Below are 21,324 nucleotides of genomic sequence, written 5' to 3' on the forward strand. Positions count from 1 at the left end.
CCAGGCCACAGGGACAGCAGCTCTGCCTTCCTGGGAGAGGTGGCTGAGCTCATGGGTTATACTTAGAGCCACTTGAGAGCATCTGGGTGTGGCCACAGGGGAGAGACCGGACCCCTGGGCCAGGCCACCAGGGTCCTCTCAGGCCACGACCTTTACATCCCAGTGTGCTTTGGGCCCAGATACCTCTTCCTGTGCTGGTGACCTCTCCTAAGCAGGGGGTGGCTGGGAGCCCTCTCCCTTGGCCTCCAGGCCTGTGGGAGCCCTATCATCCTGTCCACGCAGTAAGCTGTGGCCCCTCTTTCTGGACACTTCTTCCCTGCCTCCCACCCTTCTCTTGATCTCTCCCTTCTAGAACTCTCCAACTCTGTTTCTTTCCTGCATCCCTTCTTTCCTCGAAACAAGCCCTTCCGCTGCCAGAATGTTGCTGTGCTTTTTCCTCATTTCCCCTTTCTGGGCCTCATCTGTAAAATAAGGGATGCGGTATTTCTCCGATGCTCTCTGCTCTGGCCCTGAGCTGCACCTGGCTCAGGGTGAGCCTGAGCAGCAAGAGGCTCTTTCTAGCAGAGAGGGGAGTGAGAGTGCCACCCCCAAGAAGACAGGCCCTGAGACTATTTTTGTCTCTCCTGTCCTGATCCCCCATCCCCTCCCCCCATCTAGACGGAGCTGAGTAACTGTATCTCCATGCTGGTGGCGGGGAACGACCGAGTACAGACCATCATCACTCAGCTGGAGGACTCCTGTCGGGTAACCAAGGTGAGGGGAAGAAGAACTTCAGACTCTGGGGGTCTGAAGCCTCCTGGTGCAGCCTGGTCTCTGGGGTGAAGGCTCCCCTGTGGGTTGTGGCTAATGGTTGGGGCCTGGAGGCAGGGATGGTGGAGGAGGGACGACTAATCCATTCATCCACTCATTTACCAAATGCTTCTGGAACATTGTGTCAGGCCCTGCCAAAGGCACTGGGGACGGGGTGGTGAACAAGACAGACCTGGTTCCTGACTTCAGGAGCATCCCAACAATAATTCCCAGTATTTATTCAGCACTTGTAGTTTTCAGAGCCTTGTCTTTGATATGCTGGAGACTAAAGCTTCTCAGACTTGAAAGTGCATTCAAATCCACCCTGGAATCCTATTAAAGTTCAAGTTCTGATTCAGTAGGTCTGGAAGGAGGCACGAGATTCTGCATTTCTTTGTGCCCCAGTTGCTGGTCCATGGACCACAACACAGTGAGTAGCGACACTGTAGAGGCAGAAGGAAACTTTTCTATCCCTGTAAAAGCATCCGTGACTTTCCACTCCACTTGACGTGGGGCCTGGAGATGAGAAGGGGGGGAAATGGATCATCATACTCCTAGTGGAGGAAGAGTTGTGTGAAGGATGGCCTCCAAGGAAGGAGGGAGACATCGTTACTACTCACGAGGTGCTCCCAGTCTGATAGAGGATGCTAGAGCCCCCATTCTTATGAGCTACTATGATTATACCCATTTTACAGGTAAGGAAACTAAGATGTAATAACATCTATGAGAGCAGGGAGCCTCAGTGAGGGGGCCACTAGAGGAAGAACTGTTTCTCTGCCCCTGCAGATGTCGAGCTTCCCAAATCCAGTCTTGGTTGTAAAATGGGGAGGAGGGGGGTGGGAGGAGAGTGGCTTGGGAGCACACAGAAAGCCCAGAATCCATCATCCCACTTGACCCTGGAGTCTATTTTTGAGGAAGGGGCTAGCTTTCTCCGTGACACCAGCCTCCAAACGTCACTGGTGCGCTAAGTAGCTATGACGCCTCGGCTAAGCCTTCAGCTTGTCTTCTGTCTTCCAGCCACAGACCTGTTATTCCTAGCGCACCCGTCCCAGGAGGGAAGTGCTGGGGATAGAAAGGAGGACCCCACAGGATGTGACTCTGAGATTTCTGTCCCCAGGACAACAGCCACCAGGTGAAGGAAGAGCTGAGCCAGAAGTTTGACGTACTGTACGCCATCTTGGACGAGAAGAAGAGCGAGTTGCTGCAGCGGATCACGCGGGAGCAGGAGGAGAAGCTCAGCTTCATCGAGGCCCTCATCCAGCAGTACCGGGAGCAACTGGACAAATCCACTAAGCTGGTGGAGACAGCCATCCAGTCCCTGGACGAGCCCGGTGGGGCCATCTTTCTCTTGGTGAGCAGGACTAGGAGGGTGTGGGCAAGTCGCTTCAACCCACCAGTTCTGTCTAAGGTGTGAGCCACGCTGCATCACTGGTCACCCACGTGCCCCTGGGCAAACCACTTAAAGCTCTAAGCCTCAGTGTCCTCGTCTGTAAAACGGGCCTGCAACAATTCCTACCTTCCTTCCTCTTAGCTGATTTTATAAGGATCAAAGAGGAGGGTATTTGTGAAATGGCTTTGTAAGCTACAAAATGTGGTATTCATGTGGAGGCCATTTGTTGAGCACCAACTGTAGGCCAGCCACAGAGAGGACTGAGACACAGCCCTGCCCTAAGGAAAGCTTGTTGGGGGAGACACAAAAGGATCAGCGTATAAGGCACAAAGCCCGGTCCACAGTATGTGCTTAGGAAATACAGGAAAATTTTCTGTAGAAAACAAGACATTGGGTATAAAAAGGTGACTAGGGTATGATTCTCATCTTGGGGGTTTGGGGGTTTAAGAGTGTTTCGAATGATAACCCCTAAAATCCAAGCTTCCTGCCACGACAGCGGATGGGTCCTAGGGTGATGACCGACACCTGTGCGGACCATGAACAGAGGGAAAAGGTACAAGCTCTGTTCAACTCAGGGCAGGGAGCAGGTCACAAGGGGGCTAGGGACGGGCACCAAGTGCCCATCTGTGGCACCGTGACTGGTGTTGCTGACTTCTTGGGGCTACTTCTTCTGCAGTCCTAACCTTTGCTCTCTCTCTTTCCTCCCACAGAGTGCTAAGAAACTCATCAAAAGGTCAGTGTCTCTCTAGAGCTCTGATCCTAGCTCCCACCAGGGCCTCTCACTTCTGTCCAGTGGGTCTCCCCCTTTGCATTAGGTCTACTGGGAGGGTCTACCTCAGGCTAGCTTTCCTGGGCTTTGCATCCCCTGTCTTCTTGGACCACCCATGCTGCTTGTGACTGGCGAGGAAACACTCCACCCTCCAGGGGGAGCCTTTAGGTGCCAGGCCTGGGTGTGGGCACAAGGATGTGCACAGGTGCGGGTTGGAGCTGAGACACCCTCTTCTTTCACTGAGGCCCAGCAATCTTACCCTGTGCCACCGCCCCGTTTCTCTCTTCCTCCCTCACAGCATTGTGGAAGCTTCCAAGGGTTGCCAGCTGGGGAAGACAGAACAGGGCTTTGAAAACATGGACTACTTTACCTTGGACTTAGAGCACATAGCAGACACCCTGAGGGCCATCGACTTTGGGACAGGTAAAGGAGGTGGCCCCGCCATGCATGTACTTTCCCGCTGGGCCCCTGGAAACTTGCTTCCCTTCTATTGAGCCCCGTGTGCAGGCAGATACACTAGCAAACTGTCAGACTCATATAGCCAACTTCTGGATGAGCCCACAGCCTAGCACAGTGCCTGGTACGTAATTGGTGCTCGATAAATTATGTCTGGATCCACTGCACGGAGGCATGGGGCAGTAGAAAGAGCATGGCAACTGCAGTCTGGCAGGTTAAGTTCAAATCCTGGTTCTACCACTTGTTATCTGGGTGACCTTCGGTGAGCCCCCCCACCTCTCTGAGCTGCATTTTCTTTCTTAGTTTCTTTTTTCTTTTCTTTTCTTTTCTTTTCTTTCTTTCTTTCTTTCTTTCTTTCTTTCTTTCTTTCTTTCTAAATTTTTATTATTTTAAGTAATCTCTACACCTAACGTGGGGCTCAAACTCATGACCCCGACATCAAGAGTTGCATGCTCCTCTCATTGAGTCAGCCAGGCGCCCCTGAGCTGCATTTTCTAACTTCAAAATTAGGTTGAACATGGGCCTAGGAGGGGCACCTGGGTGGCTCAATTGGAGGAGCATGGGACTCTTGATCTCAAGGTTGTGACTTTAAGCCCCATGCTGGGCATGGAGCCTACTTAGAAAAAAAAAAAAAAAAAAAAAAAGCCACGGACCTACTAATAATGACCACATCATGGTGCTGTTGCAACAAATAAGATATTAACACAGAGCAGCTTGTCAGGTACTAGACATGTCCTAGTGATTGCCTAAAGCTGGTCTTCGCTTCAGCTTCTTAATGCTACATCTCTGATACTCACACCTTAATTTACCTGTATTATATCCTCATTTCTGTTTGTAATTACTCTGTCATAGAGTATCTATAATTGTAGCAGCATCATCGTAACAATAATAAGGGAGAAATAATAAGGGAAAATGAGGAAACCGGATAAAGAGCAAAGATTTAATAATTTGCTCAAGGTCACACAGCTGCAAGGTAGCTATTTAGCAACAGAGAAAGTGAGTGGATCCAATTTTGCTGAATGTCGTATTGATTTGAGAGGTGATGCTCCGCTGACCCAACTGAGAAAGACAGAGCTGGCACCTCTCCCACAAGCTTGTAGAATCTAGTGTTGAATCTGTGCTCAGAACCCCAAAATACCACGTTCACGGGTAAGGACGAAATGCATCCCGAAGCTGAAATGCCAAGGGACTTGGGCATGTCCATGACTGTGGGTCATCTGCTCCACTCTTACCCTCCTTAAGCTAAGACAGTCACGAGTGGATCGCACTGTGTGAACAGCACGACACTGTGGGACCCACGCTGCCTTCCACGATCGCCCTGAGGCTCAGGTCTTTCATACTGAGGGTATAAATGGGGGAGTGCATTTATCGAGCACTTTCTATGTCCCAGGCACTAAGCCTGTGACCTAAATTCTGTCATTGAACTTCATGAGGTAGTTTCTGTTGTCATCTCCATTTGTAGTTAAGGAAATAAAGCCAAGGGAGGGTCGGTGATTTGCTGGAGTCACCACGGCTAGTAAGTAGCCCTGTGGACTCCACCAAGGGCCATCTGGCTCCCAAGAGCCTGGTGAGGATTCTCTGAGACAATGCATCTAGGCTTGACATGGCACTTGGCACGTAATATGCGCCCAGCACAGGCTGCTAAGAGTAGTTACATTGTGATAATTAAACAGCAAAACCAACAGAAACCCCTGGGTTATGCACAGACTCCCAGCTGCGCAGCTGGAAATTGGGCTGACCTGTTGGAGGCATGAACTCTTTCAAACCTCTCCCTACACACTCTGGACAAATGCTCTGGCTCTGCGGTGATCCCCTCAGGGCCCCAAAGCATCGAGGAAGTGGCTCAGGCGGGGGTGGGTAGAGAACAGAAATGTCCCCTGTTAGTGGAGCTTGGAGGCAATGTCCTGCAATGGGAAGATGAGGACACAGGTTTTGCGGCTCAGTCACCGCCTGTCTGGGGCTCGCTCCAGAGAGCTTTGGAGCGGATGGCCCCAGGAGTGTCCCCCACCAACACAGCCACCCCTCTGTAGGCTGTGGAATGAGGAAACCCGGACAGGGAGTTCTAGGCAGGCAGATTTCAAAGGCTGAGCAACTTCCTTCAAGACAAGGACTCTGATCCCGGAGAATTCGAGTTTTTTGTCCATTCTCTCCAGGTGATACGTACCTGTCTAACTGAGAGATGTGCCCAAGCACAAGGTGTGCTTTCCCCAAGTCCCCCTCTGGTCACTGGTAGGTCAAGTGATAGGAACCGCTGTTGCTACCGGACCAAAGGAGCGTCTTGAACCCTCTCCCTTGGAGGGCTGTGGGAAGCGAGGAGGAGGCCGGGGGAAGGAGGAAGGAAGCAGGTCTCTCTGCAGCTTAGGCTTGGCGGGCTCGTCACCTCCGGGGCCACTGATGTCGCTGCATGGCCACGTGGCCCTCACGGGGGGCATGGGGAGGGGTTTGGAGAAGTGCGGTCTCCTGCCTGGTGCCCCTTCGAGTGGCTTCTCGGAGGAACCGGCCTCATCCTAACACGATTGTTCTTTGTCACGTACAGATGAGGAAGAGGAAGAGTTCATTGACGAAGAAGATCAGGAAGAGGAAGAGTCCACAGAGGGAAAGGAAGAAGGTAAGAAATCCATCTGCCTTCATTCATTCGTTCATTAATTAATTCATTCAACAACATGAAGTCCTGATGGTGTGTAAAGCACCACGCGGGACCCTGGGAACGATGCCAGTATAGGGCGATGATGCCAATACGTGTTTGACGCCTTTGTGAAGGCAAAGTTCTGTTCCCTTTAACCTTAGAGAGGAAAAAAACCCAAAAACCTAATCATAATAAAAAGCTCCCATTTTATATCTAAATGACCTTCCTGAGTGGAGAGCAATACAGTGTAACAGACACCATGCTTGGCACTGAGGTGTTTTGTTTGACCAGCAGAATGCTGAAATTTTAAAAAATTTTTAAAAATAGTTATTTCTGAGAGAGAGAGAGACAGAGCGAGCAAGACTGAGAGCGAGCAGGGGAGGGGCAGAGAGAGGGGAAGACACAGAATCCGAGATGTCAGCACAGAGCACGACACGGGGCTTGAGCTTGGGAACTGCGAGATCATAACCTGAGCCGAAGTCAGCCGCTCAGCCGACTGAGCCACCCGGGCGCCCCATACTGGCAGAATAATCCTGACCTGTTCCCAACGTTCTGAGTCTTGGGCTACTCATCTGTACATGGGGACAAAATACTCCTGACCTCAAAAGGTTATGGTGGAGAGTAAATGAGATGATCACTTAACACAATGTCTGGCACCTAGAAGGGACATGTTTGCTAATTAGCACATGTGTGCTAAAATTATTTTTCAAGCCAATTTACTATTGGAACTAAATTCCAATCCAGTTGAACAATACGGGATACTCTTCTGGAGTTTTGCATTGGATGGGCTATCCACGGTGTTTTGACAACTAAATTCTGTTTGGGTTTAAAAAGAAGAGGCCAGGCCGGAATTGGAGTCTGATCGTTTTGTCACCGTGGCTTGGGAAGCCCCGGATCCCCCTGTGCCCTGCCTCACCTTGTGTTTCCCGGTCTTTTTCTTTCAGGACACCAGTAAGGAGCTGGATGCGGGAGAGACCTTCTAGATGCAGAGAGACTGGGGAGGGTGGGGATGGGCCCAGCTGCCTTGGTGACAGGCCCAGGGTGGGAGGGGTCGGGGCCCCTGGAGGGGCAATGGGAAGGTGTATCTTCTCCCTGCTCAGAGAGCAGGGACTGGCAGTAGGACCCCCACCAAAGTGTCCAGCAGCCACTGAACCAGAATTGGAAACGTGCTTGAAACAGCCACACGGGACACTTTTCCACGTTGGTGCAAAATGGAGTATTTTGTACATTTTTTAAATGTGATTTTTGTATATACTTGTATATGTATGCCAATTGGTGCTTTTTGTAAAGGAACTTTTGTATGATAATGCCGGGTCATCGCGGGCCTGGCTGTTGTTAGGAAGAGGGGAGGGGAGCCGGGCTGACACAGCTGCCCTCTTCCTTTCCTCGGAGGGAGGGCTGGGTGGCACTCGCAGGCCTAGAAAGGGATACTGTACTGTACAGGTGTCGATGCCTGTCCCTGACACAGGGGACGGCAACTGAGTTTGTGTTATATGTCGTTTCAATAAACGCACAGCACTCTCTTTCTGTTATTACTGTAAGAGCTGGGGTTTCATTCGCCTCGTTGTTCCCGAGAGGGGAGCGCGGAGAGGCTGGACAAAAGAACGGATGGAAAATGTGCAGCAGGAGGCAGACAGTAAGGGCCAGGCTAGATGTCCATCCCGACAAAGAAGGAATTCTCTAAGTTAGCATTTCCCAACGGGAGCTTCGTGGAAAATCCGCTCGGAGAAACAGGTTCACTGCTTGGTCCTCTGGTTCTTCAGAGACTGAAGCAGAGAAAGCTTCGATGCTTTAGTCTAGGGGCGCCCGGGTGGCTCATTCGGTTAAGCGTCTGACTCTTGATTTCGGCTCAGGTCATGATCTCACGGTTTGCGAGTTCGAGGCCCGCATCAGTCTCTGTGCTGATGGCGCGGAGTCTGCTTAGGGTTCTCTCCCTCTCCCTCTCTGCCCCTCTCCTGCTTGCTCTCTCTCTCTCTTTCAAAAATAAATAAACAAACATTAGAAAAAATTGCTTTAGTCTAGGAGCGATCCCAGGGCAGCCAGAATGAGAACCAGTAGAAATGAGGCAGGAAAGGAGGGAAGCAAATACAGAGTGTCACATAGCTGAGCTGGCCACAGCTCCACCAAGAGGACCCCCCACCCACCCCCGCCCCTTGCTCAGTCATGTGAGATGTTTCTAGCAGGTCATAACACAATACGGCTCAAAGCAGTCCATCAGAGGGAAGAACGAGGGAATTTCGTCTCTTGTCTCAGAATCGAAGTGGCCTGCCAGAGGGTTAATTCCCTTGAACCTCCAGGTTTCACCACTTGACCCCTTGGGGCAGCTTCGGGGGAGGCCGGGTACCCCTGGGCCTACAGGTGGTGGAGTAAGAGCCCCAGCGGTCCAGTCGGGTTGGACACGGGTGCTGGTCCCACCGCAGCGGGCACAACAGTGGCTCTGCTGAAGCCCACCAGACTTCATCCGGGGAAGGCCAAGGCAGCCAGCCACCAGTGCTAGGGGATGAGGTAATGACCAAGGCCAAAGTAGCCAACCCCCACCCCCGCCACTGGTAGGGGCCCAAGGGCTAGGAGAGAGGTGAAGCTGAGAGGATCTGAGACACATTAATTGGGTCTGAAGCCCTGCAAACTTATAAATCCGAGGAACACTGTCGAGGAGGTCCCATTTTTTTTTTTTTAACATTTATTTATTTTTGAGACAAAGAGAGACAGAGCATGAACGGGGGAGGGGCAGAGAGAGAGGGAGACACAGAATCGGAAACAGGCTCCAGGCTCTGAGCCATCAGCCCAGAGCCCGACGCGGGGCTCGAACCCACGGACCGCGAGATCGTGACCCGAGCCGAAGTCGGACGCTTAACCGACTGTGCCACCCAGGCGCCCCAGAGGAGGTCCCATTTTTACGACATTCAGAACACAGCAGCAGATTAAAGGCTCTGAGCAGTCCTGCCATAAAGGAAACTATAACTCTAGACGATGATTGGTCCATCTGATTCATGGTGTTTGAAATACTGCCTCTTCATTTTTTCTTTCGTTTTTTTTTTTTTTGGTAAATTAAATATCTAACACAGCATTTTCCAACTTATTCATTCATGTGACATCCTCCAGAACGTGTGTCCTGGGGAGCTCACTTTACAGAAAGTATTTTATTTTATTTATTTTATTTATTTTTATTAAAAAAATTTTTTTTAATGTTTATTTATGTTTGAGACAGAGAGAGAGCATGAACGGGGGAGGGGCAGAGAGAGAGGGAGACAGAATCGGAAGCAGGTTCCAGGCTCTGAGCCGTCCGCCCAGAGCCCGACGCGGGGCTCGAATTCACGGACCTGGAGATCGTGACCTGAGCCGAAGTCGGACGCTTAACCGACTGAGCCAACCAGGCACCCCGGAAGTATTTTATTTTTATTTTTATTATTATTATTTAAAATATTTTATCTGAAAGCGAGTGAGTGCACGAACGGGCAGGAGAGGGGCGGAGGAAAGAGAGAGAATCCCAAGCAGACCCCACAGTCAGCACGGAGCTCTATCCCACAACCCTGGTATCATGACTTGAGCTAAAAATCAAGAGCAGACGCTCAACCGACTAAGCCACCCAGGTGCTCCGAGGCATTATTTGTATATGGAATTGTTGGATTCTAGAAGAGGCAAATTTAATAAAGAGATTAAAGAGAGGGGGACCAGTAATTGGAGTAGGAATATTGAGGCCAGGGGTCCTAAGAAGGGAAGGAGTTAGGATAGCCACGAACAGATTTCTTTCCAGGAAAACCAACCTTAGGATTCATGGCCCCGAAGGTGGAAACCAAAAGGTTATGATAAGAAGGACAAAAATTAGCCCCCAAAGGGGATGAGGATTGTATTGTGAGAGCAGGACATCAAGGCTGGGGGGGAAACTCCAGGTAAGTTATGATTTCTGATCAAGTAGATTTGGAAAGGACACCCTGAAAGAAATGGTTGAGAATGAAGTCTTGGAATGGGGAAGGAGAAATCATGTGAGAGTTTGGGGAGGAAAGTATTTAGGGAGTTTTTCTAAGACAATATAGAATGATTGAATGAGAGAGATTGAATGAGGCCATAGGCTGGATTCATGGGCTTCTAGGCCTCTGGGTGTGTATCACCCGAGTCTGGTTTGAATAACAGGTGTAGATCTCCAACCAGCTTAGAGCTGTACTTAGCCAAGGGTTCCTCATCTGGGGCTAGAGCAGTCTCGATTCTAGAAAGATGGATCCACGCGGAGAAGCCGTGAAGTTTTTCCACTGTTGGAGTGTTTAGGAGGACTCAACAGGTTCCAGTCCTGACAGGTGCGAGTAGCTTTTTGTCCTGCAAAGAGTCTTACGATACACTCAATCCCTGGATGTAAGTTTTCGATGTATGTTATGTGAGAAAGAGGGATCAGGTTTTGGATTGTAATGGTTTTGATGGTCATTAATGGTGGGGACAGTTTGCCCTAGGGATATAACATACTGTGTAATTAGAATAACAAAAAGAAAAAGAAGGCCAACGAAGAGCCCTTTGATAGTTGACAAAAATCTTCCTCCAGCCCAGGAGTTTAATCATTAAAGGAGAGAGAGAGAGAGAGAGAGATCGTTTAAAGCGCCAATGTGAGTATTTATGTCGGTTAGTAACCCTGTCATACTTTTGCGGTAATCTGGAGTACATACATAACACTGTGGGTTTTTTTTTTGTTTTTTTTTTTTTTTTCATAACACTGTGTTTTAATAAAGCATAGGTTCCTCCTTGAGCTGCAGTGAGGATATCAAGGGTCATCGGTTTTGGAGGGCTACCTTTTGAATTTGTGGATAACTGTGAGTTGGGCTTGGTTAAAGATGGCCATTGTATGCTTGGCTAAAGTTCTATTTGCAATTTTCTATCAATAGAGGTAGTTCCCGGGACAAATATGGCTAAGGGATAAAACCATCAAGAAGCTCTTTGTTTGAGGTCTAGCCTTAACAATATCCTAATTACGAGGAATCACTGGCAAGTGGGGGAAGGCTCATCTGGGGGTATGGGCTTCCCCAAGTGCATCATCCAATCCAATCGTAAAGAAAGTGGGGCCATCCATTATCTTCCTAAGTCCATAGTTAACCCCATGCCGTGGGTATGCTCTGGCTTTTAAGGAAGGATTTTGTCATCCCAGCCACACAGCATCGGTCAAGTCATGATTTCAGCTCAGGTCATGATCCCAGAGTCACAAGATTGAGCCCTATGTCGGGCTCCAAGCTGGCAGCGTGGAGCCTGTTGGGGTTCTCTGTCCCCTCTCTCCCCCTCTCCTGCTTGTGCTCATGTGCACACACTCTCTCTCTCAAAATAAGTAAACTTAAACAAAAAATCATATGCCCATGGGGTCTTGTAATCCCCACAGAATACCAAGCACGAAGACGGTCTAATCATGAGCTATTGTGGCAATTTCTCTCTGAAGTTTACCTCAAGCTGTCTAGCTTAGGCAAACAACAAACACAAAAGTTCAAAGACAATCAGAACTAGAATTTAGCATCCATAAAGGTGTGTTATTGAAACCTAATTTTTCTTTCTAAAATCACCCTTGGGTGCCTGGGCAGCTCGGTCAGTTAAGCTTCCAACTCTTGGTTTTGGCTCAGGTCATGATCTCACAGTTCATGATACTGAGCCCTGCATCGGGCTCTGTTCTGGACAGCAAGGACTCTCTCTCTGCCTCTCCTCCTGTCCCTCTGTCCCTCCCCCACTTGCACTCCCTCTCTCTCTCTCAAAATAAACTTGAAAAAAATAAATAAAATCACCCTTATTTCTTGAGATAGCCAAATCAAGACTAGTTTGTCCAAAAAACAAGTCCAATTTTAACAGACTTGGCCTAATTATTTACATAAACTCAACAAGAATAGTGATTGATCATAAAGATCTTTCAAAATGTGCTTTGCTGGAACTCTTCATAAGGAATCTCCATTGAACTCTTACTAGCCTTTCTAGGCCAGAAGCCAAGCCAAATACTTGCCATCAGACATGCCTGCAATACCTGTAGATTTGGGTGAATTCCTCTTCTCTAGGTCCCCCAAATATCCCAAACTTCCTGCACCTGCCAGAAGTGACATTCTTTACTCACCTGCTAAAGGCTCCTGGGAACTCTGTAAGCAAGGTATCAGGCCAACTTTTCCAAAGGGCTTTATTAAGCCTCCAGGGGCACCTGGGTGGCTCAGTTAAGCGGCTGACTTCAGCTCAGGTCATGATCTCATGGCTCGTGAGTTGGAGCCCTGCATCGGGCTCTGTGCTGACAGCTCGGACCCTGGAGCCTCTTTGTATTCTGTGTCTCCCTCTCTCTCTTACCCTACCCACTCTCTCTCTCTCTCTCTCTCTCTCTCTCTCAAAAATAAATAAACATTAAAAAAAAAAGAACTTAGTTCCAAGGGGCTTTATTGGATTCATGTTTCATAAAGTCAATCTTCGTTCCTTAAAGCTGTCTGGTCATATCTGAACTATGTATGTCTCTCTCAAATATGAAATTCTAGTCAAAGCCTTTGTAAAATAACCAATGTTTCCAATGGTGTCCTGTTATAAGGAGAAAAGATTCTTATTGAACTTATGTAAATAACTATGCTTGCCATGAATGAAAGAATACTTACTGAGACTTTTTGAATTTCAGAGGGCTCAGGTAGAGACAGAAAAACTAAAGGCTTCAATTGTTTCACAAATGAATACTTTATCACATTTCTGTGAGTCACAGATATCTTATGAGAAAGTTTCCTTAATCTGGAAGAGCAAACATTAGAGAGCCAGCAATATTTTAAGCAAGAGTCACAAAAACCATAATCATTTTCCTCAGTTCATTTAGTTCCATGCTACTAATTTTTGTTCAGTTTGAATGCAGCTTTTTAGTTAGTTCTGGAAGTTCCTAACCATTTAAATTTTATGAACTTAAAGATACCAAATACCTATATTTGTCAACATTCTTATGAATCTCCTTGAAGAAGATGAAACATGTTTCTCAAGAGCATCAGAACAATAACTATAAATACAAGGAACTCCGAAATGGACATTGTTAACAATCTGATACGAGAGTTTATTATGATGGAATTGACAAGGAAATTCAGTTATTTCTGTGACACATTGAATCTCCGGGTTGTTAAAAACCTTAGAAAGTTTTAAAGCACATGCCTAAATAGGATTACAGATCATCAAAGACCTGATAAAGACAAAACATAGAAACTGGTTTTTCTGGGCAAAGAAAAGAAAAAACACCTTTGTTTACATTTTCTTATCAAGAGCAGATAACAATCCAAGAAAACTTTGTCTTTTTATTTTTTTGAGTTTATTTATATATTTTTGAGAGAGAGAAAGAGAGCAGGGGAGGGGTAGAGGGAGAAAATCCCAAGCAGTCTCCGCACCGCCAGCGTGGAGCCTGATGTGGGGCTCAAACTCATGAACCATAAGATAGTGATTTGAGCTGAAATCAAGAGTCAGGTGCTTAAACGACTGAGCCACCCGGGCACCCTGAAAACTGTCTTTTTAACAGAGAGAAAGCAGAATTTCAGTCTTATGCCAGTGTACTTTATTTTTTTTTAATGTTTATTTATTTATTTTGAGAGAGAGTATGAGCAAGGTAGGGGCAGAGAGAGAAGGAGAGAGAGAATCCCAAGCAGGCTCCAGGCTGTCAGCACAGAGCCTGATGCAGGACGTGATCCCAGGAACAGTGAGATCATGACCTGAGCTCAAATCAAGGGTCGAACACTAAACCGATTGAGCCACCCAGGTGCCCCTTTATACCGATGTACTTTTAAAATTCACTCATTTTTATCTTAGTCCATCCTGACCACACGTAAAATTCCGTTCCAAAGATTTCCCTTCACAAACCCTGTGCAACTTTCTTTTGCATTCAGATTTTGTCGCAAGCCATTGCTCTCCAAACAACCAGTCTCATTTTATGACAAAATTACTTTCGTTTCTTTCAACAAAAATATATTCCCGTTCCCTACATCTTTCTTACACATTTCTTACTTTCCTACATAGTTTTTTCCCCCTTATTTCCATCAGTCTTAAATACATTTAGCAGAATTTTGAACTAAGAGAACCTTAGTCTTATGGAAACCAATTTGACAATAAATTTCATATTAAAGAAAAAAAAAGAACCTTAGTCTCCAGTGAAAACTAAGTAGTGACCAATGGTGAATTGTTACACCAGAATTGTTTAGATGGAACATTTATGAATCAATTAAGCACAAAGCATGTTTTTCAACACACTCAAATATCCTTAGTTCCTCTGCAATGAGAAGTGAAAAACACAAACCTACTTTCAGTAATCAATGCTTTAGCACTCCATTCTATTAGGAAAAGACCTAGATGTCCAATGAATTCAATCCAATCTATCATCCAAGCAAAACTTTAAAGTTTCAGGTTACCGAAAACGATTTTAACAATTCCCCATGAAAACTTTGAAAGAGACAAGCCATCGTTTTGCTGACAAACTGCAACAGAGTTAACATGAGCTCATTTGATCTTCAGCAAACCTTGGTAGAATAAGTTTCAATTAGTTTAAATGTTGAATTGTGTTCCACTTTGGTCCACTTAAAAGTTAAGCAATTTGTTCTCCATTGTCAGTTTTTACCTGGGGCACTGGTGGGGAAATCTGAAGTGAGGGGTGTAAGTCCAAGGGGGTGCTCTTTGCTCCTTGACAGCAAGGGTTGAAGGAAGAGCCAAAGGCACCATAAGCACCAAAAATGGTATACGAACCAGTTGTTCAGGCTGCACCCACGGTGGTGCAGGAACAGGAGGAGGAGAGGGAAGAAGAGGTGACAGTGCTGCCAGAGGGGAGAGAAAGAGGGTTCCCCATTCTAAAGCTTGCCAGATGAGCAGATAAGGTCAGACAGATGAACAGACGCCATGTTTTTTCACCAACAGGAAGGAATAGGCAGTTCCTCTCAGGCCAGAGAGTACAGGGAGTTCCCTGAAACAAAAAGGAGTTTCGGCAGCTGCTTGGGAATATTCCTTAGGGTCCTCTTCCCTAAGTAGACTAACTACAGTTGGCTCTAATTATCATAGCTGTTAACCCAGGAAATGAATGAGGGAAAAGCCCCCACATACAGCCAGAATAACCTGGGTCTATTGGAAGGAGGAACAGTGAGAGTCAGTATCCAGTATCTCAAGAGGTGACTGGTTAGCAGCCAAACATATTCTGCAAGAGGCTCTTAGGTCAAGGTCCCGATTTAGGGCCATGAAACCGAGCAAGACCCAAATGGAACTCCCGACCATTTGGAGCTCCAGCAAAGGAGGTCAAGCTGGAGAATAGTATCAGAAGAAACAGTTCTGTCAGAGGGCTATACCTCTTGCCCTGGGAGTTTGCCAAATTTGTTCCAGCTTTTCAGAACTCAGCCCAAGGGTGAGTCCAAAGAAAGAGAGGAGGTTGCATAGTGGGAAAGACTGGCTGCCAATTCTCAAAGGAGTGACCTGCTGGAGGGAATGGAGCTCCCACTCGTGGTCACAGTTTCATTCAGGGCATCCTGCTGACCTGAAAACAGACTGGACCTATAACAGGAGGACTGACCTTTCTGGTGGTGTCCCACCATGGAAAGGGGTTGAAGCAAACAGCATGGCACTTCCTTTTGGGGTGTCCCCTGGTAACAAGTAGAGCCAGACACGGTTTTGTCCAGACTGAGTGGGAAAAAGGAGGGGGAGGACTCACCACCTGGACTAGGAGCATGTTTGCCTTCAGATCAAGATGATGCTGGATCTGTGGGAACACAGGAAAAGGGGCACAGGCCGAGAGAAGTGAGGTGGCTGAGAGTCAGCCAGTGTCGGAAAAGGTCCCACCTGAGTCCATAAGGTGTGTGCATTCGCTCTGAGTGAGCAGCCAGTTGCACCTGACTTTGGGAACAGGCCTTGGGGACAAAGTGAGAAGGCATTGGAAAGGGGTCCTTAGCCTTTACCAACACGAGCAGTCTGATCTGTTCACTCTCACACCTTCAGACCACACCTGGAAGCCACCCTAACCAGAGGGCTTCGGTTGTCTGGGAGGTACTGGGGTTAGGCTACAACGGCTGAAAAAAGAAAGGAAAGGGAAGGAAGGGTCCCTCCAAAGAGCTGAGGGGGAAATCCCTCACATTTTCAGACAAGGGCAGTCCAGCCGGTTCTGTCTCCCAGCTTCGGATCCTCGCCAAGCAGTAACCCCTGCCCAGGTCCATCAGTTCCCCAAGGAGTGCTAGAGTTGATCCACCAAGGGAAAGTCCCGACAAATTCCTGGAGAATCCAGGGAGAGTTTCAGACTGGCAAAGTCTCCTTGTGCAGTGTTCCCCCAAATGTGTGCAAGGGCGCTACAAAATCTCCCCGTACGAGCCACCAAATGTGATGTCTAAATGGGGGTGTCTTTCCTGATCAGATGAGGGTCCCCAAATGTGGGGTTAGTGATTGGGTGGATGTCAGTGGCCCACAAGGTGACAAGAATTCACCTGAGGCAGAACAAAGGTCATAGAAGTTTATTGAATATACCTGCAAGGAAGTGGTGGCTTAAAGACAGCAGAGGGCAGGCTGTCTTTAAGGAGGCAGTGGGTGGGGGCTGTTTTTAAAGGGGACAAGTGAGGAGGTATGGTGATATATGGAATCTTCCCCTTTTTTGATAGCTGTGCCTAGTTGTAAGTAGCTCATTGGTCAGGTTAGGGCCTATGGATATTTGAGGTGGGTCACCTGATGGACCTGTCTGTATTCAGCCAGGTGGTTGCCATGGCCCTTTCTACATTCCGTCACTCAAACCTATTTGCCTAAAGGCAGCCTCTAGACACATGGTGTAACATATTATGCACAACTAAACAAAACAAGCTGTAGAGTTTAATAAACTATCCCATAATGAAATCCTGTGTTGTTACTGTTCAAGTCAAGAAAAAGAACACTGCCAGCCCATAGAAGCCCTCATGTGGTCCCCTCCTCGGAGGTAGCCATGATCTTGTCTTTTTTTTTTTTTTTTATCTTTATTTATTTTTGAGACAGAGAGAGAGAAAGAGAGAGAGAGAAACATGGCACAAGTGGAGGAGGGGCAGAGAGAGAGAGGAGACACAGATTCCAAAACAGGCTCCAGGCTCCAAGGTGCCAGCACACAGCCATACACGGGGCTCGAACTCAGGAATGGCGAGATCATGACCTGAGCTGAAGTCAGTTGCTCAATCGACTGAGTCATCCAGGTGCCTCTCTCCTGTCTTCTTGATAGTCACACACTTGCTTTTCTTTATAGTCCTAAAGTGTCTTCCTATAAAAGACCAAAGGAATGTGAAACCAGAAAGAGAGAGGTTTTCATCATTTTGAAATCACAAGAATCAGTATTACAACCTGTCCATATTCTGCCCCCAGGTTTCTTCTCCAGGTTACTGATAACGTGAGAAACAGGCATATCAGTCCACTATCTCATCATTTATCAGAGAGAGGAGAGAAGGCAGTCAAGGCTAGTAGTTAAAGTTTAAATTCTAGGGAGGTATCTCTTGATTGCAAATGAGAAGATCTCTACCTTGCCACACAAAGTGCTCTGCTTATCCTTCCAAACCAGAACACTTAAGGGTGGTAAGAAGGGTTCTTGATCAAAAGATTCCTTTAAGATCAGAAGAGAGGGAACAGTGTTTTGAGGGGTTATTCCAATGAATCTTCAACACAGTTCCATAGGCTGCTGCATTAGAACCACCAGAAGAGGTTTATTTTTCCCTAAACCTCTAATTCTGGAAAATTTCAAACATGGAAAAGTGGAGGGAATAGTATCACCTACCCATCAGTCAGTTTCAACAGTTATTGACATTTGTTTCTTCTCTATCATTACCCACTCCCTACACCGGTGTTATTTGGGGGCAAATCCCAGATATTGTATCATTTTATCCTTCAATAGTTTAGATAAAGTTTCTTTAAATTTTTTTTTTTTTTTTAATTTTTTTTTTTTTTTTTCAACGTTTATTTTTGGGACAGAGAGAGACAGAGCATGAACGGGGGAGGGGCAGAGAGAGAGGGAGACACAGAATCGGAAACAGGCTCCAGGCTCTGAGCCATCGGCCCAGAGCCCGACGCGGGGCTCGAACTCGTGGACCGCGAGATCGTGACCTGGCTGAAGTCGGACGCTTAACCGACTGCGCCACCCAGGCGCCCCTAAATTTTTTTTTTCAACGTTTATTTATTTTTGGGACAGAGAGAGACAGAGCATGAACGGGGGAGGGGCAGAGAGAGAGGGAGACACAGAATCGGAAACAGGCTCCAGGCTCCGAGACATCAGCCCAGAGCCCGACTCGGGGCTCGAACTCACAGACCGCGAGATCGTGACCTGGCTGAAGTCGGATGCTTAACCGACTGCACCACCCAGGCGCCCCTAGATAAAGTTTCTTTAAAAAATCAAATGACTACACCATAAAAAATGAACAATAATTTCACAACAGCATTGAACACTGAGGTTTTAAACATATAGATTCTCAGATTCTTCCCCAGACCTACAGTCAGACTCGCTGTGGAATGTGGGAACATATATATATATATATATATATATATATATATATATATATATTAAGCTTATTTGTTTATTTTGAGACAGAGAGAGAGTGTGCAAGCATACTCGAGTGGGCTTGAGTGAGCATGAGCACTGGGAGGGGCAGAGAGAGAGGGAGAGAGAGAACTTCAACCAAGGTCTGTGCCATCAGCACAGAGTCCAACATGGAGCCATATATATATATATATATATATATAATTTTTTTATTTTTTTAATGTTTATTTATTTTCGAGAGAGAGGGAGAGACAGTGCAAGTGAGGGAGGGGCAGAGAGAGAGAGGGAGACACAGAATCCTAAGCAGGCTCCAGGCTTTGAGTTGTCAGCACAGAGCCTGATGAGGGGCTTGAACCCACTAACCGTGAGATCATGACCTGAGCCGAAGTCAGGCGCTTAACCGACTGAGCCACCCAGGCGCCCCGTGTATATATCATTTTTTTAAATTAAGTAGGCCCCACGCCTATGGTGGAGCCCAACGTGGGGCTTGAACTCATGACCCTGAGATCGAGACCTAAGCTGGGACCAAGTTAGACATTTAACTGACTGAGCCACCCAGGCACCCCTGGAGTCTACATTTATTTATTTATTTATTTATTTATTTTTAATTAAAAAAAAAAATTTTTTTTTTAACATTTATTTTTGAGACAGAGAGAGACAGAGCATGAACGGGGGAGGGTCAGAGAGAGGGAGACACAGAATCTGAAACAGGCTCCAGGCTCTGAGCTGTCGGCACAGAGCCCGATGCAGGGCTCGAACTCACGAACTGCGAGATCATGACCTGAGCCAAAGTCGGCCGCTTAACCGACTGAGCCACCCAGGCACCCCTGGAGTCTACATTTTTGAAACAACATTCCTCAGGTTGAGGTATGAGAACTGCTATGTCATTCACATAGGCCTTCTTGGCGATTTCTGGAGCCAGGTATATAATACAAATGGGCCTAGTGCTTCTGCAGTATATCAAAGTCTTGACTGGTCAAACTTCTGCAAATCAATTAAAATGCATCTTGGGAAGTTTTAATTAAAAAAAATTTTTTTTACATTTATTTATTTTTGAGAGACAGAGCACAAGTGGGGGAGGGGCAGAGAGAGAATGAGACACAGAATCCGAAGCAGGCTCCAGGCTCTGAGCTATCAGCACAGAGCCCAACATGAGGCTCGAACCTACGAACCGTGAGATCATGACCTGAGCAGAAGTCAGATCCTTAACCAACTGAGCCACTCAGGTGCCCCTTGGAAAGTTTTAATTGAAAGGAAATCTGGCAGGGAAGCCTGGATAGCTCAGTTGGTTGGGCTTCCGACTCTTGATTTCGGCTCAGGTCATGATCCCAGAATCCTGGGATCAAGCCTTGAGTTGGGCTTTGCTCTGAGCACTGAACACGGAGCCTGCTTAAGATTCTCTCTCTCTCTCTCTCTCTCTCTCTCTCTCTCTCTCCCCCCTCCCTCTGCCCTGTGTACACTCTCTCAAAAACAAAATGGAAAAAAGAAAAGAAATATGGCATATTTTAAAAAATAAAATGAATATATTCATCTGGGTCCAATTTGTAAATCTGCATTTATTGAAAATTTACAATGTGCTCTGCACTGAAGGGAACAAGAGGGATGTTTAAAAATGTGTGTTTTAAAAATTTTTTTTAAGTTTATTTCCTTTTGAGAGAAGAGAGCGAGCATGAGCAGGGGAGGGGCAGAGAGAGGGAGACACAGAATCCAAAGCAGGCTCCAGGCTCTGAGCTGTCAGCACAGAACCTCACATGGGGCTCAAACCCACCAACCACGAGATCATGACCTGAGCCGAAGTTGACATTTAACCAACTGCGCCACCCAGGTGCCCCTAAAAATATGCTTTTTAAGCATAAACATTTTGCCAACAAATAAGTTATAAGATTCAGATTGAGTTGATTTGAACCTGCATTTTAACGCCTTTTCCAGGTAATGCTGGGCCTGCTGGTTCTTGGACTATACCAGGAAAGCTAGGAAGTTAAGGTAAAGGTTTTTCTCACTCAGAGTCCAGAGGAGGTAGAAAGGCACTCAGCGGGGACCTGATCTAGGCAGGCATGGTCCTGCCACCCCCACTCCCTTCACCTAGCCCCCAAATAATATTACTCTTGTCGAGGAGAGACTGAAGGAACCCCTCTTTGTTCCCAGTGGTATGGGCAGGAGGTTTGCACCCTAGACTCTTGTCTCTGAGAAGGGACATAGCCAAGCTATGGTCCTCTAGACTGAAGACACTGGGGATGATGGAGTGACTGGCCAGTGAGGTCACCAGTCCAAAGTTCTTTCTATATAATGGGCCCCTATCAGAGTCCAGCCATAAGGCCAGGCCATAAGGTCCCTACCCCCCAGAAACCGCTGTGAGAGGACCAAGCTTAAAGTGGGTGAGGCACCAAGCCAACAGGCCGGCTTCTCAGGCGGGACATTAGCACGGCACCTTTCCTGGCGCTCCTGTGAACTGGTGCAGTGCAGGGAAGGGAGGATGGTGGTGGTGTCCACTCGGCGCACATGGTGACCGCTGCTGAAGGGCCACAGTGCTCTACGTAGGGGTGGGGATAAAGCCACTCCAGATTCTAATCGGGGCGCGCGGGAGGGCAGGAACTGGCGCTGCTTCGGTGGCTAGGATGGGCCGATCAGTCACAGCCAGTCCTAAGAAGGGCTCCTGTCCCAGCCCCAGGGCAGGCATATCCCGCCCCCAGGAGACCCCTAGTCTGAGCGGAAGAACGCAGCCGACCGCAGGAGTCTCGAGTCCGAGGGGAAGACACACCAAGCCTCAGGAGCCACGTTCTGGCCCTCAGGGGACCCAAAGCAGATTTCCACGAACCGAGGTCCGAGAACTTCTCGGCGGG

The 21,324-nt window shown here is 47.5% G+C and overlaps 1 protein-coding gene across 7 annotated transcripts in view; it reads left to right on the forward strand.

The window, feature by feature from the left end:
* TRIM63 (tripartite motif containing 63) overlaps window positions 1-7,039 on the forward strand; it is a 41,805-nt gene extending 34,766 nt beyond the window's left edge. For 6 of the 7 annotated variants that reach the window (XM_047870327.1, XM_047870329.1, XM_047870331.1 and 3 more), the window contains 6 exons: window positions 658-753; window positions 1,907-2,140; window positions 2,890-2,912; window positions 3,247-3,371; window positions 5,941-6,012; window positions 6,975-7,039. In XM_047870327.1, the coding sequence (XP_047726283.1) occupies window positions 658-753; window positions 1,907-2,140; window positions 2,890-2,912; window positions 3,247-3,371; window positions 5,941-6,012; window positions 6,975-6,985 (561 nt within the window). In that variant the 3' untranslated portion in view covers window positions 6,986-7,039. The remainder of the gene's footprint in view (window positions 1-657; window positions 754-1,906; window positions 2,141-2,889; window positions 2,913-3,246; window positions 3,372-5,940; window positions 6,013-6,974) is intronic. The other variant, XM_047870332.1, reaches the window with a different exon arrangement.
* Window positions 7,040-21,324: the final 14,285 nt, after the last annotated feature.

The sequence above is a fragment of the Prionailurus viverrinus genome, chromosome C1, assembly GCF_022837055.1.
Source record: "Prionailurus viverrinus isolate Anna chromosome C1, UM_Priviv_1.0, whole genome shotgun sequence".
NCBI lineage: Eukaryota > Metazoa > Chordata > Mammalia > Carnivora > Felidae > Prionailurus > Prionailurus viverrinus.